Here is a 16012-nt window from a genome sequence, read left to right as displayed (position 1 = left end):
AGTCCCGGATGGGGCATCAATTGTGGGATCATCATAGCCTGCCACAGTCGAAGCACCCTGATGACATTCATACTGAACCCCTAGCTGTTTGCATAGCGATGTGCTGCCGCCTTGCACAATGGCATTAAAGCTTCAAGTGCTTTCTGGAATATGCTGACACCAGGCTTATGCATCAATGTCCGAAGAAACCAGTCCATCCTCTTGCTGACAGGGTTAAACTTTCAAGAGACTTTGGGGCATCACCTATGAATTAGTTACTATCGAACTTGGGGGAAAATTGTCATTTAGCCAAGCTGTCAAGTGGGTCCAGGGGGCATGTCAGCTTGTGCGCGATCGGATGTGATTATCCTGGGGTGTCGGACATAACGGTGTTAAGGCACGGATCGGACAGTGGTTCATCGTCAGCTCGCTAAGTTATGCCTCAATAATTCAGTATTCATGGAAATACCTCAGTGCAACTTTAATTGCGTATGAAACTTCGGAAATCCGGAATGATGTAACCGCTCAATTCCGAAAGTGTGCCATTAAGGGTGCGCAACGGTCTAGCCGAGATAGGATTATTTCAATCGGGGTTGAAGCGGGGACACTGTAGGCAGACGATTACCCGAGGATGCCAGTAAGCATTAGCAGCTTGAAAGAAGAGTAGAATATAGTCTGCTAGCCATTAATAATAAGTACATACGACCACAGGGTGTGGAAAATAGGGCTTCCCGTCCGCTCAGCCGTACTCAAGCCACACGCCGGGAGGTTAGTAGTTGGGTGGGTGACCACCAGCGAATCCCTTCTGTTGTATGTATTTTTGCTTATATTTCCTAGTGATGCTCTCATATGTCATCTACTTACCATGCGAATTTCCCGTTAATTCCTATAACTTTATTACTTGCGGGCACCTTCTTTGGAAGGATACAGCAATTTGCTCTGAGCAATACCAATCGAACTGTTTCCGCCGTGGACCCTCGTCGAATAATCAGGAAAAGCGCCATCTCTATCTTGCGAAGCAAACGAATGTGAAGCTCTCTGGACCCGTGAGATTGAGAATATGGATGTGCATGCGTTTGTCCATACTCATGAAAACCAATCCAGTCGGACTATGATCGACGCAAATCAGTACATTAATCTCCCGCATCTTCCTCGGAATAGCCTTGGACTGTCCATGCGGAAAGAACGATCGAATGAATCCCGCACGTGCAGTACTCAGGCTTATGTCTTCAAGAGTAATAGGGGACAGCCAACGATGTCTTTCTCTTTAGGCGAAGAGCGTAGTCCAAAAGCGGTCGCAGTCTGACACGTCTGCTGCCAATTAGACCGGGATTCTCATTGAGTATGGCCCGAACATATTGCACCAGGCGCTACTGAATGGCGAGAGCTAGCAAATTGCAGTTTTTCAATTTCGTAATTATCTGTAGAGATCCGCTCGCCAGTGGGGCTCGACATGAGAGTACTCTATCTCGTTAAATCAATATGTCTTGCGGTATCTATTAACATGATTATACAATGTGTACCCGGAAATTTTAAACAATTGTCAAATACTTTACGGTGCCAGCAAACTGCAATACTAAAGATTTTCAAAGATAGCTCTTGAATTGATAAAATGTATCAATTTCCTCTGATTATCATTATTCCTGCTGCATATCGAAAAGGAAGAAATACAAGTAAACCGCCAAAATTGCCTAGCAAATCCTTGATTTTACTAATAAGGTTCAACCTTGTCTTACATACTGGTAGCAGTTGAACTTAATCTCTTTCAGTTAGCTAATATGATTTGAAGTGTCACAAGATATACATAGCACCTAAAAAAGTCAAGTCTCTGAAATAATATTGATCAACACAGAATCTTATATAGGCCAAAAGCTATAGGTTCACTGCCGCCATCTATACTGCCATAACAAGAATATAGAGGAACACCGCAGTCTGTCTAATACTGATTATGATTTATCATAGAGCCCCTATCCAACTGTTTTTCTAGGAAGAGATGCTAGGAACGTGAAAACAATAATATCAATAACACATTAGTGGCTAAGTCGGATGGCGTTGAAGGGAGTATCATATATCCTGCCGTCGCCAAATCTTTGTCTCTTTCATTAATTTCTTATAGGCCACTCGATACTGAGAGTTTTGAACTGTGATGTATTGATATGACCATAGTATTCTACTGCTACACATCGGTCCCGGTCTGAAAGTCCTGTCATCAGATCTCTTCGTTTAGAGCAAGGGAGACGTAGCTGTAGGAATTGAAAGATGTTTACAGTATATGTTGATAGCTCCCTAGAGAACAGAAACGTCGTCCAAAATGCGAAGCTCTTTCACGTGGATTCCCGATGCCAAGGGGTCTTACTAAATAGCCCGTGCGAAAGTCTAACGACAGCCTATCAACGATCGGGACATGCCGACACAGAGCTTTCGAATGACTCACATGTTTTATTGTCTTAAAAGACACCCGCATATAAACAAGGTTTGATAGAACTAATCTCGGGCGATTCGGGCCTCAAAACAGATCCTTCTCTGGAAATACTAAGCGTCCATACGAATTATTCTGAGCCCCCATCTGGCGTAAGCCACCCGCCCACGGAAACTGTATCATTCCAGAATAATTATTAGGTACCGGCACTTGCGAGATGTCCTCAGAGTACGACGTTCTCGTCACTGGCTCAGCTGGTCATCTGGGCACGGCTCTAATGCTTTCCCTGCCTTCGATGGGCTACAAACCTCTGGGGATCGATATCCTCTCCTCTTCAACCACGACAGTCGTGGGGTCAGTCTGCGATCGCACTTTCATTGCATCCATATTCCGCGAAAACCCCATCAAGCATGTGCTCCATACGGCGACATTGCATAAGCCGCACATATGCAGCCATACCAAGGAGGAATTCATTTCAACCAACGTTGTGGGCACTCTGACCCTTCTTGAAGAATCTTCCAAGTTCAAGGACAGGATTGAGAGTTTCGTTTTCTTTAGTACAACCAGCGCCTTTGGTACGGCTCTAAATCCGAAGCCCGGCTTCCCCGCCGCTTGGATCGATGAGTCTGTCGTACCCCAGCCAAAGAATATCTATGGCGTAACAAAAGTCGCAGCCGAGGATATGTGCGCGCTGGTACAGAAGGAAAGCGGAATGCCCGTTCTAGTTTTGCGAACAAGTCGCTTTTTTCCAGAGGAAGACGATGATGAAGACCGTCGTACGGCCATGAGTGATGAGAACTTGAAGGTTCTGGAACTAGCCTACCGCAGATGCGACATTGAAGATATTGTCAGTGCATCAATCTGCTCAATGAAAAAGGCCAAGGATATCCGATGGGGAAAGTATATCATAAGCGCTCCACCGCCTTTCAATAATGATGAAAGCACGCTCGATGCGTTAAATCGAAATCCTGCTGAGGTGGTTGCGAAAGCCTTCCCGGAAGTCGACGCTATTTTCAAGCAGAAAGGGTGGAAGCATCTTGCGAGGATCGATCGGGTGTATGATTCCAGCAAGTCTGTGAGAGAGCTAGGGTGGCATCCGGAATATACCTTTGGAAAAACGTTGGAGAGGTTGGCGCGTGGCGAGCAGTGGAGGAGTGATCTAACTGCTAAGGTGGGTAAGAAAGGATATCACGCCGTGAGCACCGGAGTGTATACCAAGAGATGATAAGAGTCAAAATACAAGATTTATGCGGTAATTTTGCTAGTGGCTCATGCTTTTTCAGAGCACGTAGAAGTTATATGCAGTAAGACTGCTTGATTGAGGGTAGTAGTTCCTGAAGGGCGTCAGATAGACAGCGGGCCACTTTATTCACCATGCTTGTGGGGAAATAGCGGACTGGCTGAACCACCCAGGTCCTGCAGACTTGTTCAATAAACAGCTCAAATCACTCTAGATACATGGCATAGACACCGGGCAGCGATATTAGTTGGGGTTACCACAGAGGAAGAGGCAGGTATCCATGCTTATCAGCACACAAGGCGGCAAAACGCCATGCGACGTCATCGTATGCAAAAACATTGACAGCAAGCGTGAAAGCCAAAACCAAACAGACAGGCAACTATAAAAAGCTTCATCAATCACTGGCGAATTCGGCGAAGAGGGAAGCATAGCTGACATACTATTCGGCGAAAGGCTGATTATCGGATCACCCGGAATCCTTCGAAGGGAACAGTGCGCAGACTGACAGAAGCAGGACAAAATTCATGTACATATTGACTCTCAGATATAGATACAGAGTAAGCTGATCATATGTAAGGCAGTTAGCGCTAAGCTACGATCGGCAATAAATTTCGCAGAAATAAGCAGTGGCACCGAATGAGGTTATTTTAGGCGTCCCGCTTACCGAGACATTCTTCGTAAGCTCTTGATGAACAAACTTCGGACAAGCTTTCTAATGCTTCCATTGTGATTATTATTGGGGTTATCGAATAGTTTGAAATTGGCTAATCGTGCTCAGATAACGACATGGCTGATACCCAAGTCACTCGTTGGGCTATATAAACCTGCGCGGCATAATGACAGTCTAACATAACAGAGCAGCATATTTCGCAAGTACATTACATAGTATATACTTTTGCTAACAATTAGTCCTAACGCAACTATATGACCTGTACCAATGAAAGCGTAAGAACATGTCTCATTCGTGTGGTCAAGTCCATTTGCTGAACAGTGATCTTGTAGAATCAAATTCCAGACATCAGCCCTAATACACCTACTCGGAAACGAGGCTGTGATAACATATCATCTTCTAAAATCCAACCTCGGAGCAGGAGTTCTTCTATACTTATCAGCCGCTTGCATTCGGCTACTACCACCGCCAAAACTTTCAGTAATCACTGTGTTCGCCAAGATCTTTTGTATCTTAGTGAGCCACCAATACTGCTGGGACATCGTTAACCAGCTTACCTCGGTTGATGAAGACCGAATCAACAAGCCTAAAAGGCCCATCCCAGCCGGCCGTCTCACTGTAATAGGAGCCAAATGGAGATGGTTTATCAGTTGGACTATCTCTCCTGCTATCTGCTACACCCTTCTTGGCGGCGAAGCTTTGGTGATGTTCCTCTTGTCTGAAGCCTTGATCTACATGTGCTACGTGTGGCCCAGATTTGATCACTGGGCATCCCGTAACACTTTCCCAGCCCTTTGGACGTTTCTTTCATTTCGTCTTTTGAACAGTGTTGTCTGCAAAACCTACCCACAACTATCAGCACAGCCAAAGGTGGACGTGATTCTTTCACTATGGGTTCTTGGAACTATCCATATCCAGGAGTTTCATGATATGGATGGCGATCGGAAGATCAAGCGCAAAACACTCCCTGTGCTTTGCTCAAGTGCTTCTTCTATGAAGATGCTGAGGAGCATCACGGCTGGCCTGATTGCTGCTAGCGGGTTGGTTGTGGTCCTGTGGGGATGGATACAGTGCCTTGGGCCTTTCGACTTGCATAGTGTTGGCTTGGTGCTTACAGGAATGTTCCATCTTCTTGGTGCGTTTGTTGTTGGTGTTCGTTGTGTTTTTGCGACGTCGGTGGGTATGGACGAGAGAACGTATAAAGTGTACTATATCTTGACAGCGTACTGGCTTGTGTACTTCTTATCGCTGGTCAATAAGTCAAACACCATGAGTGAAGTGGCAGGAAACAAGTAATGGGAGAAGGAAAACAGCTGATATAGATAGAATATTTGAGTGGTGTCCGGACTGATTTCCTTTTGTAATAAACGAGCATTTGCCCCATCATTTGATAATGATCTGAATGCTAACTAGTTGCACAATCCGCGCGATGTGAGATGAGAGAATGAGAGGGTGGGAGGGTATATGAAGGGCTATACTTTAGATGAGGATCCCAAGCTGGTTCAAGGCATTAATGGGAATATGGTTTTATTCAAGAGACATTTCACCTCCCATGTCACACGATTGTATGGGGATAGGATGAGCAGTTGGTTCCGGGGGAAGTAGATCCTTCCAGCCAGTTCGAATGCACTATCAGGATTTGCAGAACATAACCTCCAAGTATCGAGTTAAGGCCAGGTACATACGCAGTTGGATGACCGCCAGCCCTGCCCTACCCAATCATGCTGTTAGTCGAGAGTGATAACGCGGGAAACAAAAGCAATCCTTTATTTGAAAGTTTTCTACCTTCCTACATCCGCTTCTAATGAAAATCTTGGTCTGTTCTGACCCTCGTCAATTCTCTCAAAAATCATCGAATACTGATGTTTAGGGTGGCTTCTCCTTCCCCGCACTGTAGCTTTCTAGCGACGGGTAGAACAAACTGGTCTCTCTGGGAGAAACCGTAACTAGACTAGCGGGTTGGCTGCCGGCCATGTAGCCGAGGACATAGAGTTGCGCTACTGCCCCCCGCATGCGGATCCCAACCTTTATCAGTGGCCACGTCTCCCGAGTGCACTGATATCGTATCCATGCGCCATCCAATCGTCGGCCTTTTCCGCTTATCGAACCCCTCTCCGTCGGCTTTGCGCTGATAACTCCTTCGACCTACTCCTCTCCGTCGCTTCTGTTCTCTCCTCCAAGATGCTTCGGTATCATGGCTGCTCCTGGTCGCGTATGCGCTCGGTGCGCAGTGATTGTAAGTCTTGACCTCTTCTTCGAGAATTGATCACCATGCTGACTTCCGATAGAAACAACGCTGTGATGGCGCATCGCCCTGCTCTCGTTGCGCACGTATGCTTTGCACTTCCAGTTTCTTTGGTGCCAATATATGCTGACCAACTAGGTCTGGGCCACATCTGCGAGCCTCAAAAGCCCGGAAGACCTGCATCTGAAGTCCCGTCGCTAGCTTATCGCCGACCTAGGGCTTCCCGATCGCGCGGTGGATGTACCTCATGCAAGGCGCGGTAAAGGATACCCATGAGATCCTCGACAATCACTACAATGCAGTAGCTGACAGCCAATAGCAAGAAGAAGTGCGATGAAAGCCGACCTCGATGTAGCGACTGTTGTCGTTTAAACTTACCATGCCACTGGAATAATCCAAGGGAGAAGTCTTCGTCACCAGCCCTTGCCTCTCCGCAGCCGTCGCCTACGTCTCCCTCTTCCGAATCTGCTCACGAACCCAGTTTATCTTCCGTTTCGGATCCAGTCTCAGAGATCGGTCCGATCTCCCCTTCCGAGAATCTGTTATCATCCGTCAGCGGTGATCTGCTATCTCCATTCTCGCCCCTCTGGGTTGATGTGGAGATGATCCTCGGACCCATTCAGTCTCCAGATGGCGCATTCAATCCCCATCTCCACAATGACGACGATCGTAGTCTATTCAATCACTATGTACATATCGTGTCACGAGCACTATCACGTTCCACAACTACTGACTCCACGACCAACCCATTTCTAGCAACTCTGCTACCCATGGCCGCCGCATCGGAGACGCTAACTAGCATCATACTGGGCCTTAGCGGCTGCCACTGGCGGCGCATCTATCCCCAAATTTGGGACCGTGCCCTAGCGCGTCAAGGAAAAGGTACATACTTGACAAATGTCCATAAAATCATAAAAGTCTACTAACCATAACAGCCTTAGCACAAGTGAGCAACTTACTCCGTCGACCGAACCAAAACAGCCAATCATTCCTCGAGGCCTGCGCCACCATTCTCCTGCTCTGCCTCACAGAGCTATTCGAAGGCACCTCTCGCGTCTGGAAATGGCATCTCAAAGCGGCAGGGAACCTTCTTAGCACTGCAGCAGCTGCCACCGATCTGCACCGCCTGTCATCAACCCCAGAAGGAAGCTTCTGTCTCCAACTCTTCCACTATCTCGACGCCATGTCCACCATATCCCGCTGCAAACCGCCATTATTACGCGCAGGCGAGCGACTCACTGATCTCACCTCATCAACATCCTCGTCTTCCCTCCCAGTACCCCTCGGAGATAACTCCATCTCCGGAATCCCCCCACCCCTACTAGAATACCTCGGCCGGGTCAACCTCCTCGCCGCCCACCGCAGCCGACGCGTCGACGACCTCTCCGAGATCGGATTCCGTACAGCCGCTGCGCACGTACGCGCACAGCTTGATACCTGGCGAGTGGATTACGATGCGGCCAGCACTGCTCTGGTAAACAGCGACGCGAACAGAGCAACAACAGCCTTCGAATGGGCGATCCGATTACGACTACATCAAATTGTGGACGGATATGATCCACGCCATGCAGACGTGGAGAATGCTCTCTCACACATTTTGACAGCCGTGCTGGCGATTCCTTATGGTAGTCCCGTGGAAGGTAGTCTGCTGTTTCCATTGGTGATTGCTGGCGCTAGTTGTAGGGATAGTATGGAGAGAAGAATGGTTGTTAAGGAGCGGTTGATGGTGATGGAAAATACGTTGGGGTTTGGACATATTTCGCATGCGAGACGGTTGCTGGAGACGGTGTGGGCTGATGAAGGCGGGGATGGGAATTGGGCGAGGATAAGGTATAGTTCGTTTCCTGGGGTGGTGTTTGTCTAGTAGGCGGTTAGTATGTACTGTTTCTGTGGCGTAGCGTAGCGTGTATGTGGTCGTTGAATCTTGCATTGACAAGTACTAGTGTAGTTTCAGTCTGTCGGCAATTGGTTCTTGTTGTTTCAGTCGGGCCATTAGAAATTATTTCTACAGGCAAGTTGTGTGTTGCCGTGATGTAGTTCTCGACGACTGGGCAACAAGTAGTCATAAAAACAATAGCGAAAGTCCAAACTTTTGCCATAATCATTCAATAAGAAACATGAATGTAACTGTTTATCATCAGCATACACATTAAGCATTGCAATATCTATTTGGCCCAATTTCGTGGATATCAAGTCATTCACAACATTTTTCACTCCAACCGAAGCTACCCCCGTTAATGAACCAACCTAATACAAAGGCAGCATATCATCCCACTCCCTGCGTCTATTCATCGACTCCTGCCGCTTGTAACTCGCAAACCACTTCTCAAATGCCTGTCGGTTATACAACCTCGTCGGAGCCTCCCCCTCACCTAAGTAATCCAGGATCATATCACAGTACATACAAATCACCTCATAATGCTCCCGGGTGAGATCTTCTTTATCCTTACGCGCCACAATCACAGTTCCGCCCAGATCATCTGCTTAATACCCTTTCCGCAACGTACAGCATGAATATCGCACTCAATAAATCTGTTGCTTTGGTGATGGAAAGGTATAGATTTGTCGTATAGTTTTGCGAATTCCTGCTCCGCGCTCGACTGAGCATTCGTCTGACCTGATAATTCGTAGAAAGTCTTCAACGGCATATTCGGCATATTGTTGAGCCCATCTCAATCTCTTTTCTGCGTGTTGAGAAGTGGTTTCTGGCCGCTCACATTATTTCCCTGCTTGTGTAGAGTATGGAATAGACGTTGAACTGTTCTGATGGAAGGACCGCTCTGTACAGCAGTAGAGAGTTCACACATTTTTATATGCTGATCTTGCTTGACTAAGTCCAATAACTGCTGCTGTTCCTCAGGAGTAATCTTTTTGGGTCGTCCGGAGCGAGGTGCAGAGTGTTGCTGCTTTCGAGTACTCTCGCGCTTGATTGTAGTCTGTATAGTAGAATAAGGAATATGAGGATAGCGTTTATGAATCATAGTGAAGGTCCATCCAATTGCTTTTAGCTCACAGAGTCTAGCACGGATCTCTGGGGTCAGTTCTTTGCGTGGTGGCATCTTTGTTATGGCTTGCTTGCTTCAAGATTCAGGGCTCTGTACGTGTTGTTTTGGTAGGCAGAATAGCTGTATTCTAACCTAGTTAGGAAGGCGGAAGTGAAAGCAGTTAGTGTAGAATGTGGGGTAACGCAAACTTCTGACATCCCACTTGTAGGCCTTCACAGGTACCTGCGTGATTGATGGTCATTTATGTTTGTTGGTAATTGTTCCCAATAGATAAATAAAGTGGAACTCTGGTCTCGTAACACAATATAGATATCGCATAGGAGCTTTAATGATACTATGCCTTGCGCTAGATTTATGATTGAGATGAGTGATTTCGCGTCAGTATATTTCCACGAAAACCTTCTGCCAGAGATTCTATACTTCGTATAGCAGCATAAATAGCATGATCTTGCGGATCAACTCATAAGAAACTACCTATATACACACAGCCACCTAAACACCAGATCTACTACCTATTGGGCCTTCAGTTCTTCCAAATGCGCTCGCATATTATACCCACACACCTCCTCGATAGTCAACTTCCCAGGCCGATCCGTCGACGAGCTCCACCCAATGCGCTCGCTGAGGTCTTCACGCGCGCGAAAACTCGCCTCTTGGACTTTCGTGGCTCGTGGTTTCCGCAGCCGCTCGTACAGCTGTAGACCCTCTGCGACACTATACTCTTCCCGGAACGTGCGGTGGAAAATTAATCCCAACGCGCCGGCATCCTCAAAGGCCATACACGAACCCTGCGACTGATCGGGCATCATGGGGTGGGCGGCATCACCAAGCAGGCATACTTTGCCTTTGGCCCAGTAGGGGTATGGTTGGTGACGGTACACTATCGAGTATCAGCAGAGTGAATCAAACACAGGGTAAGGGATCATACAGCGCCACATCTTAATATCCTCCGCATTCATCATTAACAGCTTCATGCGTTCATCCAGTCCCGGGAAAGTATCGACCAGCTGCTCCGGAGTGGCTGCGATATTCCAGCCATCGCCTCGCAAATTGTTGTACTCTGCCGGATAGAAGCAGTAACAGCTTACAACTTCGCCGTTACTGCAAGGTGACATGACGATCTTGTTGATTCCGAATCCACCCCAGTATTCGATCGCCTCGTTATCAATGTAGTCGTCTAGCCCGAGGCTGCGGAGTTTATCGGCGCTGATAATGCAGCGATAGCAGCATGAGGTCGACATGGTGAATTCGGGGGTGATCCCCATTTCAAGTCGGCTTTGGGACTGTGTTTTGTTCATGTTAATATAAGATTAAAGCTTATTGGATTTCTAGGAACGGGGATAGGGATAGTTACACGAATGCCATCCGCGGCGACGATAAGGTCTGCCGACGCCGTCTCGCCATTCTCGAACACAATGCGACCGGCCTCTGCATCTAGCGACACGGCCTTGTGATTGACCTTTAATGTGCAGGGGGTGCCTTCGCCTGGCTCGTCAAAAGCAGACTTGAGTAGTTGTTGGTGGATGTCAATGCGGTGGAAGTTGTTGTATTCCTGGAAATCGACCACGTCAATGACAAATTGTAGAGTGAAGACTGAATCCCAGACTGACCGTTCCAAACTTGGCTTTGTAGTCCCCCAAACCATATTCGTTCTGTATCACCCCAGTCTCCCAATCATGCATAATAAGTTTCTTCAAGACCACCGGTTTCGCGGCCTTGACATCGACACCCCATTGCTCTAGGAACCGGGATCCGTTGGAAGCTGCGCTCAAGGAAGCGCCCACTTCGCCAGCAAAATCGTATCTCTCGTAGACGGTGATTCGATGGCCTTGGCGACGTAAAGCCACGGCTGCGCTCAGGCCGCCTAGACCGGCGCCGATGATGGCAATGTCGAGGGGAGAGTCGGTGCGCGAGGGCATTCTGTATGCTTTGACGAATCGACAATTAATATGATTTTGGCTTTCTCTGCATCTCAGCTTCATGTTCGAATATTGTTTATATACCTATCCAGCGCCTTCCTATAATCTATGTTGTTCGGACACACATCCGATCCACTTATCGTGCATCCGACGGGGCTCGTATCTATGCGACGGGTGCAGCAGTAGTGCAGCTTATCGCACCGATCGCCCCAGCCAGTGATAGGGGACATTGTAACCCTCACTGTGTACAGGGACAGCCTCTTTAAGACAGCCCATCATGCCATTCCGCCGCTTCTCGACGGCCTTTTGATGGAACATGCCATCCTTGCTGCACAAACACCATGTCTGATACCAAAGAGGAAAAGCTGGCCACTATCGACTATGGCCTTGGCGATCTGCACGATGATTCGGCACTGTTGCGTCGGATCGATTGGCGCATACTGCCGATTATGTTCTTAACCTACTTTTTGCAGTTTCTGGATAAGGTGGCCTTGAATGTATGTCCCGATTTTCATCTAAAAATTTGCACAGATGCCGATGCTGATGGTGACAGTACGCTAATGTCATGGGCATGCAAGACGATCTTGGAATGAAGGGCAATGACTTCTCCTGGCTGGCTACGGGATTCTTCATTGCTTATGCCGTGGCCGAGATCCCTCAGGGTATGTTCCATTCGTTCCTTCACCGTGTCCGTATCACTGATCATTGAAAGGGTTCTTACTCCAACGATACCCCATCACCAAAGTCCTCGGATTTAACATCCTCTGCTGGGGAGTCCTCCTCTGCTGCTCTGCCGCAGCCCAGAATTTTGCAGGCATGATGTCTCTACGAGTGCTTCTTGGCACACTAGAAGCTGTGATCGGTGCGATCAACAATATCTATCTTCTATGCCCAGTGCTAATACTACACATACAGCCCCCGCCCTAACCATGTACACAAGCATGTGGTACACCCGGGCCGAATCCACCCCTCGCTATGGCCTCTGGTACTGCGGACTCGGCACCGGGCAGATCATCGGCGGATTAATATCCTTCGCGGCGCAGCATGCACCGGCGTCGATGTCATTCCACGGCTGGCGGATCATGTTTGTAGTGATCGGAGCAGTGAACGTCCTCGTAGCACTTCTTGTCCTGTTCATTCTACCAGCAACACTATCTGAAGCGCGCTTCCTGAGCACATCCGAGAAGGTTCGCGTGGAGGAGCGCCTCCGACAAGACCAGGCTGGTGTGGGTGAGAAAGTCTTTCGCGCGATATCGCTGCTCGAGGCATTCGCAGATCTCCAGACTGCGCTCTTGGTGCTTTTGACTATTCTCATTACTATTCCCAGTGGGGTTATCACGACGTTCTCATCCATATTGATTAAGGACTTTGGATATGACTCGAAGGAGAGTGCGCTGCTTAATATGCCTTCTGGGGTGGTTAGCATAGTTGCTACTATGGCATCTACGATGGCCATTGCGCGGGGATATTCGCGCTGGCTGGCGATTAATGTTCTCCTGATCCCTACTTTGCTTGGAGCGTGTCTGATGTCTTTTCTGCCATCTTCGAATCAAGGGGGTTGTTTGGCTGGGATCTACCTCGTGAACACGGTAGGTTGCTCCAGATGTGAAAAGAAGGTTATACACTGACTGTAATAGACTGTCGCACCGCTAGCACTGATTTTCGCGTGGACTGGTGCGAACTACAAGGGGTATACCATGAAGGTAAAACAACCATACTAGTTTCAAATCAATAGCAGCTAACATGAACTGCCACATAGGTAGCAGGAAGTACACTCGTCTCGGCCGGTTTCAGCATCGCCAACGTCATCGGGCCGCAGACATTTCAATCCCGCGACGCTCCAGGGTATGCATATCCTTGAACTGCCACATCTAATACCCTTACTCATCTGAACAGGTACGTCCCCGCCAAGATCACGATCGTCGCCGTCAACGCCGGCGCAATCATCATCTCCACCATGCTGCGGGTGGTTTACGGCCGTCGGAACGCGCGGGCTAACCGCTTAGGCCGGGCAGCGGGGAGTCGCATGGAAGAACGGCTGCGGAGTGAGGGCGATGATGAGGGGGTAGTCGACTTTCGATATGTGTACTAGTTAGTAGTTCAGAACCGCCGAGTCTAATCTATGCGACGGCTCCACTCGAGTAAACATCGCGATATATTACACAATGTATATAAACCACCGTAACCCATATCTACTACACCCAACCCTATCCGTATCCTCTACGGCTATTCACACTAATACTACCATCGCCAAAATGCTAACTCTCATAACCGGCGCCAACGGCTTCATAGCAACGCACTGCATCGCCACACTCCTCCGCGCCGGCCACTCCATCCGAGGCACCGTGCGCAGCGCCGAAAAAGCCACAGCGACGCTTTCCGCTCTCAACGCCGCAGGAGTTCCCCACCTTGAGACATCCCTGGACCTCGTGGTCGTTCCCGACCCCACAGACCTAGCGCAGTTTCTCCCCGCAGCGGCGGGCTGCGACGCAATCCTGCATCTCGCGTCGGCGTTCACCTATGATGCGGAGCCGGGGCAGTTCGAGGAGCGATTGCTCCGTCCGGCGATACAGGGGACGAGGGTTGCGTGTGAGGCTGCAAAGCAGTGTGGGAGTGTGAAGAAGTTGGTGATCATGTCGTCGTTTGCGGCGGTGTATGATGCGGCGTTGGGTTTGCAGCCTGGGAAGGTTTATACGGAGGAGGATTGGAGTCCGCTGGGGTATGCGGAGGGGAGAGATACTGATAATGTGGTGAGTTTGTGTTTTCATGTTGTTGATGGTGGATGTTGGTTGCTGACACGGGGGTGAATGTAGGCTGTGGCGTACCGCGCGTCCAAGGTCCTAGCGGAACGGACTGCATGGACATACATCAAGGAGAATGATGTGGACTTCCAGCTTGTCACACTTTGTCCTGGGATGGTCTTCGGGAAGATGATCCATCCGATTTCATCGCTTAAGTATCTGAATGCCAGTAATGGGATTGTGTGGGAGGTAGCGAAGGGCGGGAATGAAATCCCGCCGACAAAGGCACCTGGTAAGTAGCTACTCTACACAAGCAACGTAGTAAGCGAAATAACTAACTAATTATTACTAGTCTGGGTCGATGTGCAGGATCTAGCAGAGACATGTCTGCGCGCGTTGACGGTCGATTTACCCTCCCATCAGCGGTTTCTGGTCACGGAGGGCCCGTACGATACGCAGGAGATTGCGGATGTGGTGAGAGAGGATATTCCTGCTGCTTCGAAGCGGGTTGCGGTTGGGAGTCCGGGGGCGAGAATAAGGGATATGCATTATTCGTGCGATTCAGGAAAGGTGAAGAGGATGCTGGGGCTGCGGTTTCGGGATTTGAGGGAGTCGATTGTGCCTTTGGTGGAGCAGTTGTATGCTATGGAGGAAGGAGAGAGGAAAGATGGTCTGTCTGCTGCGGTACTCTAGTAGTAGTACTTCCATATTTATATACTTATCTTCAACTTGATAGAATATTATATGAGGAAATACGGACCTGTTTTACCTCCATAAGTCTAAAACGAGCAAAGGTCCCTCATCCTTGCGCGATACTGTGCATACAGTTGGTTGACTTTTCCACACCTACGAGCAATATGTGTGAGCCTTCTATATGCTTTAATCGGAGTTCATACGTACTTGATTGGGCTTCACTAGTCACGGTTGAATAATTATGGTTGAATCCGTAAGCTTTAGAAAATATGAGTTACGCTCGAGTAGTAGGGTATAGTACCAAGTAATAGTATTTTCTAAGATCTAATGTAGTGATTGAATATAGGACCATCGTGTGAAACAATTGAACTTGGGTATTAATAGTACATCAACTTCGCTTTCCTAGATCATTTCTAGTGCGCGTTACTGAGACAGGCAGTTACGGTGCTCCGCTGTCCGCTTCTATCAGCGCAAAACAGCCATTTGCTAAGTCTCCTTAGGAATCGGTATTAGATTGTGCTGCGATATTAGTTGGTTTGTTCCTGTTATCGTGGAGTGCGAGGTGTAGGCTCAGCGGTTGGCTCTTTTAAGGGTGAGTCCGAAAGTAAAAAGGTACAATGCTTTGTGCACGTTGGGACTGCTATGCCATATATGTATTAAACCGTCAGCCGGCTTTCCAACGAGTAGTCTCGGTGGCGCAATTGGTAAGCTTACCCTTCATCAAATTCATCCACACAATCAGTTACTAATTCATCATTAAAGGTTAGCGCGTACGACTGTTAATCGTGAGGTTGAGAGTTCGATCCTCTCCCGGGACGCATCTTTTTTGCTTTTTCTTTTTGGTTCCCGCTTCTTCTTCACCGCACCACACGTTCGGGGTTATTCCGTCGTATTATGCTTTTAGGTTGCTAATATTGGGGCCGTGGCGTGCAATAGCTTGTCAGAGCCGTTACTGGTGGGCTAGCTGAAACCCTATTGCCTACAAATGTCCGAAGTTACACCATTCTAACTGTTGTTTGTTTGTTGGGTTGGGCAGTCCCGAGTCAGCCACAACCGCCTCAGTCCAATCGCTTTATTGTCCGTCAAGGTTGGCAGTTCGTG

The 16012-nt window shown here is 48.4% G+C and overlaps 5 protein-coding genes and 1 non-coding gene across 6 annotated transcripts; 5 read left to right on the top strand and 1 right to left on the bottom strand.

Moving 5' to 3' along the window:
• Nucleotides 1–2615: 2615 nt before the first annotated feature.
• Nucleotides 2616–3623, top strand: AKAW2_40191A (NAD-dependent epimerase/dehydratase family protein; the record flags this gene model as incomplete). Its single annotated transcript, XM_041688495.1, has 1 exon — nucleotides 2616–3623. The coding sequence occupies one exon, from the start codon at nucleotides 2616–2618 to the stop codon at nucleotides 3621–3623; it is 1008 nt and encodes a 335-aa protein (XP_041542274.1).
• A 3532-nt stretch (nucleotides 3624–7155) lies between these two features.
• Nucleotides 7156–8417, top strand: AKAW2_40190A (fungal specific transcription factor domain-containing protein; the record flags this gene model as incomplete). The annotated part of the gene is made up of 2 exons (XM_041688494.1): nucleotides 7156–7435; nucleotides 7489–8417. The coding sequence occupies 2 exons, from the start codon at nucleotides 7156–7158 to the stop codon at nucleotides 8415–8417; spliced, it is 1209 nt and encodes a 402-aa protein (XP_041542273.1).
• Nucleotides 8418–10070: 1653 nt separating this feature from the next.
• AKAW2_40189S (uncharacterized protein) lies at nucleotides 10071–11477 on the bottom strand (the record flags this gene model as incomplete). The annotated part of the gene is made up of 4 exons (XM_041688493.1): nucleotides 10071–10438; nucleotides 10487–10841; nucleotides 10913–11110; nucleotides 11169–11477. 4 exons carry the CDS (start codon nucleotides 11475–11477, stop codon nucleotides 10071–10073), a joined length of 1230 nt encoding a protein of 409 aa, XP_041542272.1.
• A 341-nt stretch (nucleotides 11478–11818) lies between these two features.
• AKAW2_40188A (uncharacterized protein) lies at nucleotides 11819–13569 on the top strand (the record flags this gene model as incomplete). Its single annotated transcript, XM_041688492.1, has 7 exons — nucleotides 11819–11974; nucleotides 12031–12139; nucleotides 12190–12339; nucleotides 12393–13066; nucleotides 13115–13180; nucleotides 13237–13322; nucleotides 13374–13569. 7 exons carry the CDS (start codon nucleotides 11819–11821, stop codon nucleotides 13567–13569), a joined length of 1437 nt encoding a protein of 478 aa, XP_041542271.1.
• A 163-nt stretch (nucleotides 13570–13732) lies between these two features.
• Nucleotides 13733–14911, top strand: AKAW2_40187A (uncharacterized protein; the record flags this gene model as incomplete). Its single annotated transcript, XM_041688491.1, has 3 exons — nucleotides 13733–14227; nucleotides 14291–14510; nucleotides 14571–14911. 3 exons carry the CDS (start codon nucleotides 13733–13735, stop codon nucleotides 14909–14911), a joined length of 1056 nt encoding a protein of 351 aa, XP_041542270.1.
• A 686-nt stretch (nucleotides 14912–15597) lies between these two features.
• On the top strand, nucleotides 15598–15729 carry AKAW2_t40003A. The gene has a single exon. It is a non-coding gene; the product is annotated as a tRNA-Asn (tRNA).
• Nucleotides 15730–16012: the final 283 nt, after the last annotated feature.

Source organism: Aspergillus luchuensis, chromosome 4 (assembly GCF_016861625.1).
Source record: "Aspergillus luchuensis IFO 4308 DNA, chromosome 4, nearly complete sequence".
In the NCBI taxonomy this organism is placed as follows: domain Eukaryota; kingdom Fungi; phylum Ascomycota; class Eurotiomycetes; order Eurotiales; family Aspergillaceae; genus Aspergillus; species Aspergillus luchuensis.
The sequence above is the reverse complement of the archived record's forward strand: the minus strand, read 5'-3'. Positions and strand labels throughout refer to the sequence as shown.